Here is a 13,090-nt window from a genome sequence, read left to right as displayed (position 1 = left end):
TTGCCAAGGGGCAGTATGTATATGGAGAAAAGCAAGGGTCCAAAAACGGATCCCTGAGGTAATCCATAATTTACTTGCTTGAGATTTGACGATTTCCCATTTAATTGGACATATTGATATCTGTCTGTTAAGATCTGAACCATTGTAAGTGCCTGTCCATGAATACCGGTATAATTGTGTAAACGATCTAATAGTATTTTATGGTCTACTAACTAAGAGTGAGATGTTACCTTTATCTGATGCAATAAGGAGGTCATTTGTAATTCTAACGAGCACAGTTTCAGTGCTGTGATGCGGTCTAAAGCCAGACTGAAACTTTTCGTGCATGTCATCATTTCGTAGGAAAGAACACAACTAAGTGGACACTACATTTTCTAGTATTTTAGACAAGTATGGCAGTTTTGAAATCGGTCTATAGCTTCCAAGTTCATTGGGGTCTAAGTTTGTTTTTTTGATAAGAGGCTTCTTTACAGCCATCTTAAAGGGTCCTGGGACATGTCCTAGATTAATTGACGAGTTGATAATGTTATAAATGGGCTCAATTGGAACAGGTAGTAACTCTTTTAATATAGTCGGAGAGGGGTCTAAAAAGCATTGTTGTCGGTTTGGACGTTGCAATAATTTTATTTAAATCTTCCTGACTTGTAGGAGAAAAACACTGTAGCTTTTCTTTTTGGGTGATGCACGATACTAATTCTACAGACACACTTGGAGGTTTGGTTTTAGCTATGTTGTCTCGTATTTTTCCGATTTTCTCAGTAAAAAAACTTTATGAATTCATTGCTACCAAGATGCGGCAGAATAGCCAGGTCATGTGAAGTTTGTTTGTTTGTTAGTTTAGCAATTGTATTTAATAAAAACCTTGGATTGTTTTTGTTATTTTCTATGAGGTTACGGAAGTGCTCAGCTTTTGCTGCTTTTAGTGCCTTTTTGAAACAGCTTGCACTCTCTTTCCATGCAATTTTAAAGACCTCTAATTTGGTTTGTTTCCATTTGCGCTCCAGTTTACGGGTTTCTCTCTATAGGGCCCGAGTGGTGCTATTGTACCATGGTGCTATGATCTTTTCATTTATCTTTTTTGACTTCATAGGTGCGACCGCTTCTAATGTATTAGAGAAAACAGTGCCCATGTTGCTGGTCATGTCGTCGAGCGATTCTATATTTGTTGACAAGGTTATTAAAGGAGTCAGATCTGGCAAGTTCTTTACGAAACTATCTTTAGTAGTTGAGGTGATTGTTCTACCTTGTCGATAACGAGATATACAACTGATTTCTGCTGTGCACATGTTATAAGATGGTGATCGGAAACATCGTCGCTTTGAGGTATAATATCGATATTGGTTAGATCGGCTCCGTGAGATATATTCAAATTTATTGAGTTTAGAGAACTTCCCTCAGTTCACTACCTGCACGCGCGTGGCACTAGGGCACGGTTTCCGGTTCCTGATTGCATCGCTGCCGGCGGCTAGTTTGTATCCTCTGACACTTGCTTCACCTCACATTTGTTCTTGGTCTTATTATTAGTGTATTTTACTATCGTTACATATCACTGTCGTTGCCGAATTATTTATAACTTTATATTTTAAACCTATATTCATTGAAACGTAACGCCGCTAGCATATTAGCGTGTTAGCTTGCCTTCTGTTTACATTGTGGAATATCATCTCCCCCTATTTGTCTTGTGTGCTAACTGTTTCTCTTTTTAAGTGTATATACTAAGACTCATCAAGCAACCTTGGTAAGTTAGGATTGCACTTCATACCCGGTGAGTTATGGCTTCTATTCCTATTGTTGTTACTTGCACCTCATGTCATATGTTTAGTTTAGCCTTCTCTGTCAGCGGCGAGGGTTTACATGCGATAAATGCAGGGAAGTAGTTAGGCTGACGGAGAAGATCTTAGAATTAGAGTCTCGCATCCAATCTTTATTTGAGGATAGTAAGAGTGTAAGAACCGTAGAAAACACTTCGGATGCGAGCAATGTTAGCGCACACAGCTCGGTTCCGGTTGAAAATCCCCTGCAGCTGGGAAACTTTGTGACGGTGAGACGGCATAGTCGCAGGACAAAACATCACTCAACCGTTCCGATTGAAGTCTCGAACAGGTTTGCCCCGCTCAGTGACGCACCGACTGAGAAACCTGCTGAAAGTGCCCTAGTGATCGGTGATTCTATTGTCCGGAACGTTAACATAGAGACACCAGCCACAATAGTCAAATGTTTACCGGGAGCCAGAGCGCCTGACATCAAGTCAAATTTAAATGTGCTGGCTAAGGCTAATCGTAAATACAGTAAGATTGTTATTCATGTCGGCACAAATGATGTTAGACTCCGTCAATCGGAGATCACTAAAGATAATATTAAAGAGGTGTGTGAGCTCGCAAAAACGATGTCAGACACTGTAATATTCTCTGGCCCCCTTACTGCTTACCGTGGTGATGAGATTTATAGCAGATTATCATCACTAAATGGCTGGTTGTCTGAGTGGTGCCTGCAGAATAATATAGATTTTATAAATAACTGGAAGAGTTTTGAGGGCAGACCTGACCTGTTGAAACGAGATGGTCTCCATCCCTCCTGGGATGGGGTTTCCCTCCTCTCTAGAAATTTGGCACACAGTCTTAATAATGCTAAAGTCTGACTACCTAGGGCCCAGGTCAGGAAGGAGACAGAATGGCTTAACCAACTGTCTGCTTGCCGTCTCGCGTTACAGAATACACAAAATATACAACATGTAATAATCCCTTTTTACAAACAACATAAAATAGAGACTGTGTCTGTCCCCCGGATTAGCAAACATAAGATATTGCGTAAACCTCTTGAAAGTAGTTTAATAAACGTTAAACAAATCAAACATGAACAAAATACAGATAATCAGCTGTTACGACTCGGATTGCTTAATATTAGATCTCTCTCAAATAAAGCACTTTTTGTTAACGATTTGATAACCGATCATAAAATAGACATGCTTTGTTTGACAGAAACATGGCTAAAGCCAGATGATTTTATTACTCTAAATGAATCCGTTCCCCATGATTATTACTATAAACATGAGCCTCGTCTAAAAGGTAGAGGGGGAGGTGTCGCTGCACTTTACAAGAATTCTTTTATTACCTCTCAGAAGTCTAATTTTAAGTACAGTTCTTTCGAAGTCATGGTACTTCACGTATCGACACCTAATACTAAGGACAAAACATTTTTAAAATTTATTCTAGCTATTGTATATAGGCCTCCAGGGCACCACACAGATTTTATTAAAGATTTTGGTGGGTTCTTATCAGAACTAGTACTGGCCGCAGATAGAGTCCTTGTCGTCGGTGACTTTAATATCCATGTAGACAATGATACAGATGCCTTGGGACTGGCTTTCAAAGACACTCTTAACTCCATGGGCGTTAGTCAACATGTGTCAGGACCCACTCACCTTCGTAATCATACTTTAGATTTAATACTTTCTTATGGTATAAATGTGGACGATGTTAAAATCGTTCAGCAGAGTGAAGATACTTCGGATCATTATCTGATATTATGTTTGCTTCAATGGCCTACGGCTGCAAATCAAACTCCTTGTTACAAATATGGTAGAACGATCACTTCAACTACCAAAGATGCGTTTCTCGATAATCTGCCTGAATTGTCTAAAATATCCAGCATGAGTAATAACGTTGACGATTTTGACACTACTATTGAAAATTTTAACTCTACTTTCTCGGAAATATTAGACACAGTTGCTCCTCTGCGTTTAAAGAAAATTAAAAATAGCAGCCCAACACCGTGGTATAATGAACACACTCAGACTCTAAAAAAAGCATCCCGTAAAATGGAGCGCAACTTTAAGAAAACGAATTTAGAGGTATTTCGTATAGCATGGAAGGATAGTACTCGAAATTACAGGAATGCAATAAAAACGTCTAGATCCGCCTACTTTTCAACACTAATAGAGGAAAACCATCACAACCCTAGGTTCTTATTTAACACCGTGGCTAAATTAACAAAAAATAAGTCGTCATCGACGTCAGATTCTGATTATCAGCATAACAGTGATGAATTTATGAACTACTTCACAAGTAAAATCCAAGATATAAGAGAAAAAATTATAACAATGCAACCTGTAGTGAAATCCGCTGAACAAACTAACTACAGCACCCCTAAGGAGAAATTGCAATTATTTTCTACAGTAGATCACGATGAACTGTCTAAAATCATTAAATCATCTAAATCATCAACATGCATGCTAGACCCTATACCTACAAAACTACTGAAAGAAATGCTCCCCGAAATTATAGATCCTCTTCTTAGTATTATTAACTCATCTCTGACATTAGGACATGTGCCTAAAGCATTTAAGGTGGCTGTTATAAGGCCTCTTTTAAAAAAAACCAAACTCGACCCCAAAGAACTAGGGAATTACAGGCCTATATCGAATTTACCTTTTATATCTAAAGTTCTGGAAAAAGTAGTTTCAACTCAATTATGCTCCTTCCTCCAAAGGAATGACATTAATGATGAATTCCAGTCTGGATTTCGAGCATGTCACAGTACAGAGACTGCTTTGATCAGAGTTACAAATGATCTGCTTTTAGCGTCTGACCGTGGCTGTATTTCGTTATTGGTGCTGCTAGACCTCAGTGCTGCATTTGACACCATTGACCACAGCATACTTCTACATAGACTCGAAAATTACGTCGGCATTAACGGAATAGCATTGAAATGGTTTAAGTCTTATTTATCCGACCGTTTTCAATTTGTAGCAATAAACAATGAGGTGTCCCGCAAATCACAAGTCCAGTACGGTGTACCACAGGGCTCAGTCTTGGGACCCCTGCTCTTCGCATTATACATGCTACCTCTAGGAGATATAATAAAGCGACACGGAATTAGCTTTCACTGTTATGCTGATGATACTCAACTTTATATTTCCTCGATGCCTCATGAAACCCAGCAGTTTCATCGAATAAAGGATTGCATAGTTGACTTAAAAATGTGGATGAGTAACAATTTTTTACTACTAAACTCGGACAAAACAGAAGTGTTACTTACTGGACCGAAAACTGCTATGCGTAACAACCAAGAATACTGCTTAACGATTGACGGATGCTCCATAAAATCCTCGTCATCAGCTAAGAATCTTGGCGTTGTATTTGACAGTACTCTCTCATTTGAAAGCCATGTCGCAAACACCTGTAAAATTGCATTTTTCCATCTTAAGAATATATCTAAATTACGTCATATGCTGTCACTGTCAGATGCAGAGAAATTAATTCATGCATTCATGACATCAAGACTAGATTACTGTAATGCACTTCTAGGTGGTTGCCCTGCGGGCCTATTACAAAAACTGCAACTGGTTCAAAACGCGGCAGCTCGAGTTCTTACACGTACAAAAAAGTATGAGCATATAACCCCGGTTCTGTCAACCTTGCACTGGTTACCTATAAAGCATCGCATTAACTTTAAGATCTTGCTTATTACCTATAAAGCCCTACATGGTCTAGCGCCGCAGTATTTGAATGAACTTCTATTGTATTACAGACCACCACGTACATTACGTTCTAAGGGGTCCTGTCAGTTGGTAATACCTAGAATTTCAAAATCAAGTGCAGGTGGTAGATCCTTTTCTTATCTAGCGCCTAAACTTTGGAATATTCTTCCCTGCACGGTCCGGGAGGCAGACACACTCTGTCAGTTTAAATCTAGACTAAAGACTCATCTTTTTAATCTTGCATACACTACACCTCCATAATATTAATCCTCAGAGGATTTAGGCTGCATTATTTAGATCAACCGGAACCAGGAACACATCCAACAACAAATGATGTACTTGTTGCATCAAAGAGTGCAGAACAGTACTCTACTCTCAGCCAGTCTTGTCTCTTTGTTCCAAGGTTACCGCAGGATGCAGTTCATGCCCAGACCTGATGGCAGAGCTGAGAATGGGAAGCGGTGACCTGACAAGTGCTAAGAGGATAGAGCTGGATAAAGGACGCGACAACTTTGTTTTTTTCTACAACATTTCAAATGCTATTAGATTGTTAATGATAATCTTTAATTTTTATATTTTTATTAAGCCTTGTTGTGCAAGCACTGATGAGCTTGTGCAGAGGCAGCAGCTTTTGCCAGAGGGGAACTGGAATCCCCTGGTTGGGCCTGGGTTCCCCTGAGGTTTTTTTTCTCGATGGGAGTTTTGGGTTCCTCACCACCGTTTGCATATTGTTTTGCACTATCTGCCTGGCCGGGGGGGCTGCTTTAGAATTCATACTTGTATTAAATGTGTCTCATGTACAGCTGCTTTGTAACAATGAAAATTGTAAAAAGCGCTATATAAATAAAGTTGAGTTGAGTTGAGTTGAGTTATTGTATGATTAAGTCGATGAGTAGGTCTATTGATGTATTGTGTTACACCAAAAGAGTCTAGTAGCTCTTTAAACGGCACTGCTAATTGATCGTTAGCACTATCTAAGTGATTATTAAAATCTCCGACAATCAGTACTTTATCGACATTAACCAATAGGTCCGATAAGAAGTCTGCAAACTCTATCAGAATATTAGTGAAAGGCCCAGGGGGTCTATACACAGTAACCAATGTAAGAGAGACCAATGATTTTTTTTACTTTTGTTTGGAACTGTTATGTTCAACGCAAGCACTTCAAATGATTTAAATGTATGCTTTGTTCTCTGACTTACGGTGAGAAAGTCTCTAAAGATTGTTTTGACACCACCCCCTCGACCGACCGGACGTGCTCATGCATATAACCGTAGCTTGGTGGAGTTGACTTATTTAGACCAAAATAATCATTTGTCTTAAGCCAGGTTTCAGTAAGGTATAGTATATCAAAACTGTTGTCTGTTATCATTTCCTTTACAATAACTGCCTCTGGATTTAATGATCTAATATTAAGTAGCCCAAACTTTAGGTGCTGGTTTTGCTCATTAAATATATTGTCTTTTGGTTTAATCACAATAAGGTTTTTTATCTGACTTTTATATAAATTATTATTTGGTTGTATTATTCGGGGGACAGTCACAGTCTCTATGCATTTGGAAGCAGTAACATACTTAACAGTAACATTCTTAACAGTTGAGTGAGAGGAACACAGACTATCGTTAAAGTTTGTACTTAATAGTCAAATGGTGCGTAGCGTCTTTGAGATGTTGTCAGACAGAATTTCCGCTCCAATGCTGCTGTGGTGCCGGCGGTCGGGGCGGAAAAGCCTTGGTCGCTCCCAAAATAGATCATATGGAAATACTGAGTGGCTAATTGCATATTCTCATGTATTTCTAAGAAAACTGATCTTGCTGTAGACAGCAATAGTTTATCAATAACAAAAATAAAGAACAGTGTATAAAACTTCTTTATTGTTATTTATTGTTTAAATTTATTGTTTAAATAATCAAACGGCCCTAAACATTTAGTGACAATGGGCTCTGCAGTCCACCAATGTCAAATCCCATTCTATTGCGCAAAACTACATTGAAGACTCTCAACAAAGTGGATTCTGTGCTATGAAAAGCAGTGAATTCAGATTTTAAATGGTTCTAATAAATAAGCTGTATTTAAAACGTGGTTAATTGTGACAACATGACTTTGTAAAAATTTTGAGAGAAAAGTTAACTTGGTCCAGGCCAAAGTTATTAACGCAGCAAAGGCTGAACAGCCGCATGCTTAAAGCAGTTTGGAACCACACCAGTGCCCAAAGATGAGTTCATCAATAGTTGGACACTTGGGCTGCACTGAATAACACTCCCTTTTTTCAACACAAATGTAAAACATTTCTCAGAGCGCTCAGCTGACGGCTCCCTAAAAAACTGGGACTTCGGATTAATTACTGAATGTATTATTAAAAATAAAATCCTAGGTCTATGAAAGGATAGGATCAGGTCAGAAAAATATTTTATTTTAGGATTTGATTAAAAAGTCCTAACGTGAATCATGACATCCCAATATTAAACAAAGCCTTTATCACATAATTAGTGAGATCAAATTGACTCACTGTGAAATGTATCCATTTACTGTATAAGATTCATCCTGAATTAGAGTGGTCAACTGTCTTTCATATTTGAATAGTTCCCCATAGCATGTGTCAGTCTGGTGGTGTCAACTCGACAATTGTGAAGTCGATTGTTGGTAAAGCTGACTCAGGAACTCATGGTCATGTGGCTTCCTTATTCTTTCGAGGTCCTCGTCTGTGATACTGTGAATACATAGCTTCATAAACAATCATTAATTGTCTCATATAAATTCTTAGTTTAATCTTTTCAAAACCATTTCAACCATTTCAAAAACTGTCCTTCATAAGATCCTCTTAGATAACATAATTGCATTAGTCTGCCTGTTTAATACAGTGTCAAGTTTCACACTGATGGTTCGCATATGATGGTTCATTATATTCAATTCAATTCAAGTTTATTTATATAGCGCTTTTCACAATGTGTATTGTTTCAAAGCAGCTTTACAGGGGCAAACAGGAAAAACAGAAAAGTTAAAACAGCACAGTGCATGGTATTTATACAACGAGTAAGTTCATTCTAATAAATAACATCTCATTTCTAAATAAATAAATAAATGAATGAATGCAGTCTCCCGGTGAGCAGGCCAACACTGCCCTGCTGTGGCGAGGAACCCAAACTCCAATGATTGATTAATGGAGAAAAAAACCTTGGGAGCAACCAGGCTCAACCGGGAGGGCCAGATCCCCTCTGACGTGTCATAGCTGCACTCAAACTGGTGACATGTGATTTTAGTTTAGCATTTAATACCAAATATTGTAACTTCAGCATTAATAAGACAAATAATCAGTCTTTGCTCTTGGTTGGGGATGTAGTGGTCTGAGCTGGGATGGTCCGATGGTCATATTTCTCTTGGCTGGTGGTGGAATTGCCTTAGATGGAGCTGGGATGGTCAGTCAGGCTGCAGCTGTAGCTGGCGAAGTCTCAAATTGGGGATGGGCATCTGTCAGTCGTCTGGACATGGTGGAACTTCTTCCTACCTCGGGATGGGCATCCCGAGGCAGAGGCGGAAAGAGAATAAAGAGAATAATTAGCGTAGCTGCTGTTCATTAACTATGCATTAAGTGAAAGCTTGGCTGAAAAGATGTGTCTTTAATCTAGATTTTTAATTGGGAGAGTGTGTCTGACCCTCGAATAGTATCAGGAAGGCTATTCCAGAGTTTAGGTGCTACGTATGAGAAAGCTCGTCCCCCTTTGGTGGATTTTGTTATTCTAAGTGTTGTCAAAAGTCCTAAGTTTTGAGATCTTAGAGAGCGTGATGGGTTGTAACGTGATAAAAGCTCGGTTAAGTAAGTAGGGTCTAAACCATTCAGGGCTTTGTAAGTAATTAAAAGAATTTTAAAATCAATACGATACTTACTGGGTAGCCAGTGAAGCGATGATAAAACTGGGGTTATGTGATCGTATTTTCTTGACCTGGTAAGAACTCTGGCAGCTGCATTCTGAACTAACTGTAGTTTGATTATCGATGATACAGGACAACCACTAAGTAGAGCATTCATTTTCCTTCTGCACCAAACTTTGCACATGTGGAGTAATGGAAAATGTAAATTTAAATACAGAAATACATTGCCATTTTGAATATTGCATTGCAAATTGAATTTTGCACCACATATGCTTCCATATAAACCGACTCTCGTGTGTTATTATCCAAATACAAATGTCTTTAATTTCGTATCGGCAAAATTCGTAATTAAATGAATCTGCACGGGTTTGTACAAACAGAGGTATATTTGTGAATAAGGATGTTCTCTCTCGTATTCATTCATCTTAATTTGTGCATGTCAATAAGAATGTGCGCGTTTGTGGATCCTGTGACGCGCGTTCATACATCCTGTTCGGTTCATGTGGATTTTGAGACTTTCTTTACGCGGTTTTGCATTGACAATCGACACACACGCAACTGCAGATCCATGCGCAACCGTGCAAAAAATAAGAACTGCCACTAGATGGCAGGCTTATGGAAACCATAGGTGCTGGTCCTATTATTAGAATATCATCAAAAAGTTGATGCATTTCACTATTTCCATTCAAAAAGTGAAACTTGTAAATTATATGAATTCATTGCACGCAGACTGATATATTTCAAATGTTTATTTATTTTAATTGTGATGATTATAACTGTCAACTAATGAAAATCCCAAATTGATAAGGCATTTTAATTTAAAAGACAAAGCATTTTCTCCTAAAGTAAGTAGATGCAGTTATTAAAGTTACAGTGCAGTAGATTTCTGTGCTGTGATGCTGACGGAAACCAGACTGATAATTGTCCAGATTGCCATTTGAGTTTAGGAATTTGTTCAGCTGATTGAAGACAACCTTTTCAATGATCGTGCCTACGAAGGAAGATTTGTTGGTAGACAGTAAGTTTTTGTCTAGATTGCTCTTATTTTAGTAAAGGCTTGACAACTGCAGTTTTTAGGGACTCTGGGAAAGTTCCTGAGAGAAATAACGTATTTACTATTTTTAAAAGATCTGCTTCTAAACAGTTAAACATTTTTTTGAAAAAGGATGCGGGGAGTGTGTCCAGGTTGCATGTTGAGGACTTAAGATGCGTTACTGTTTTCTCCAAAGTTTTCTGATCAATTGTCTGAAATTCAGATAATGTTGCCAATTTCTTAGATTGTTGTAATTAAGTCAGACTGACCTGAGTGCCATGTAGGGCTTTGCTGACTGCCATTCTGAAATTATTTATCTTCTCAAGGAAAAAAGTTGCAAACTTGTCATCAGAAAGCATTTAGAAGGGGACTTGACTTGGGGGTTTGTTAGTCTGTTGTTGCAGTCAATAGAAATAAGTCTGTCTAGCTTTGCCTAATTCAATATTAAAGGCATACAGGCTGTCTTTATAGATTTTAAAGTGAACTTCAAGTTTTGTTTAGTAAACTTCAAGTTTTGTTTTTCGCCAAATATGTTCAGCATAAGTTTTTTCAGTTTGGACAGTTATTTTATTTATTTTAGTCTATTCTAATTTCTTTCCGGAAAACCAACCCTAAAACTTTAACATTTTTGCCCTGATGTTGTGCAACAAGAAGTCATGACTGGACAACATAATGTTTCTAGTCACCTTGGTGTGCTGAGACAATCGCCTCACTTCAAATTGTTTAAATTATTTGAAATGTTTGAATTTTGTATATTTTTTCCTAAAAGTTCAAAACGAGAAACAATGCAGACTTATTTATATATAGCCGCTTTTGCTCATATTTACAAAGGGTGCCAATAGCCTTTAGTAAAACGTTCAGTGACTGAGAAATTTTGTTAGTTTAATGTATAATATATACATAATTTTGATCACCATATATATATAATATTTCTATCATTGGCGTATTTACAAAATATATCTATAGAAAAATATCACATTTAAAACATTTAGCTTTCACAGATGAAGGGTCAAAGTTGAGATTTATTAAAAAAAATAAAGAAACAGGTTGTTTGTATGCAGAAGCAGCTTAATCACACATACGGAGTTCCACATGCCAACCTGTTTTACATTTAATGTAGTCCTTTCAACACTGTAGACCAATGGCTGTTCAAAAACAAAGTAAAAACACATAACAATATTGCTGAACATATTTGGCGAAAAACAAAATTTGAAGTTTACTAAACCAAACTTGAAGTTCACTATAAAATCTATAAAGACAGCCTGCATGCCTTTAAAATCGAATTAGGCAAAGCTAGACAGACTTATTTATATTGACTGCAACAACAGTCATAGGCTTTTTGCTACTGTAGAGAGACTAACAAACCCCCAAGTCAAGTCCCCTTCTAAATGCTTTCTGATGACAAGTTTGCAACTTTTTTCCTTGAGAAGATAAATAATTTCAGAATGGCAGTCAGCAAAGCCCTACATGGCACTCAGGTCAGTCTGACTTAATTACAACAATCTAAGAAATTGGCAACATTATCTGAATTTCAGACAATTGATCAGAAAACTTTGGAGAAAACAGTAACGCATCTTAAGTCCTCAACATGCAACCTGGACACACTCCCCGGATCCTTCTTCAAAAAAATGTTTAACTGTTTAGAAGCAGATCTTTTAAAAATAGTAAATACGTTATTTCTCTCAGGAACTTTCCCAGAGTCCTTAAAAACTGCAGTTGTCAAGCCTTTACTAAAATAAGAGCAATCTAGACAAAAACTTACTGTCTACCAACAAATCTTCCTTCGTAGGCACGATCATTGAAAAGGTTGTCTTCAATCAGCTGAACAAATTCCTAAACTCAAATGGCAATCTGGACAATTATCAGTCTGGTTTCCGTCAGCATCACAGCACAGAAATCTACTGCACTGTAACTTTAATAACTGCATCTACTTACTTTAGGAGAAAATGCTTTGTCTTTTAAATTAAAATGCCTTATCAATTTGGGATTTTCATTAGTTGACAGTTATAATCATCACAATTAAAATAAATAAACATTTGAAATATATCAGTCTGCGTGCAATGAATTCATATAATTTACAAGTTTCACTTTTTGAATGGAAATAGTGAAATGCATCAACTTTTTGATGATATTCTAATGATAGGACCAGCACCTATGGTTTCCATAAGCCTGCCATCTAGTGGCAGTTCTTATTTTTTGCACGGTTGCGCATGGATCTGCAGTTGCGTGTGCAGTAGGAGTAAAATCTTTCCGTGACAGGTGGAGCTGTCACCGGACCTGTCACTCCTGCCTCGCGACCTGCCACTGTTTTACGTGCCTGCCTCGCGACCTGCCACTGTTTTACGTGCCTGCCTCGCGACCTGACACTGTATAATGGTGCAGTTTAGCGACCCGTCACAGTTATATTTTCCAGTTATGCGACCCGTTCTCCCCGCAATGGTATGAACTGCGCGTCCAGTCAGCTAATAAGCGTTGCGTCTGCCTAAACTTAGCGTCACGTCTGCCACAAGATCTCTCGTGTGCCTGAAACTCAGACAGATGCGGACGAGAGGAAACAAACAAGGCAACCATGCTTTTATTTACTTGTTTGTTTACTTTATTTCGCCAGTTTTACTACTAATAGAGCACGCGTCACGTCTGCCACAACTTAGCGTCGCGCCTGCCTGAACTTAGCGTCGCGCCTGCCTCAACTTAGCGTCACGCCCGCC

The 13,090-nt window shown here is 38.2% G+C and overlaps 1 protein-coding gene across 1 annotated transcript; it reads left to right on the top strand.

The window, feature by feature from the left end:
- Positions 1 to 1,852: 1,852 nt before the first annotated feature.
- Positions 1,853 to 2,817, top strand: LOC130409925 (uncharacterized; the record flags this gene model as incomplete). The annotated part of the gene is made up of 1 exon (XM_056734140.1): positions 1,853 to 2,817. A coding segment is annotated over one exon (786 nt), but the record flags the coding sequence as incomplete, so codon positions are not given.
- Positions 2,818 to 13,090: the final 10,273 nt, after the last annotated feature.

The sequence above is a fragment of the Triplophysa dalaica genome, chromosome 21 (genome assembly GCF_015846415.1).
Source record: "Triplophysa dalaica isolate WHDGS20190420 chromosome 21, ASM1584641v1, whole genome shotgun sequence".
Taxonomy (NCBI): Eukaryota; Metazoa; Chordata; class Actinopteri; order Cypriniformes; family Nemacheilidae; genus Triplophysa; species Triplophysa dalaica.
The sequence above is the reverse complement of the archived record's forward strand: the minus strand, read 5'-3'. Positions and strand labels throughout refer to the sequence as shown.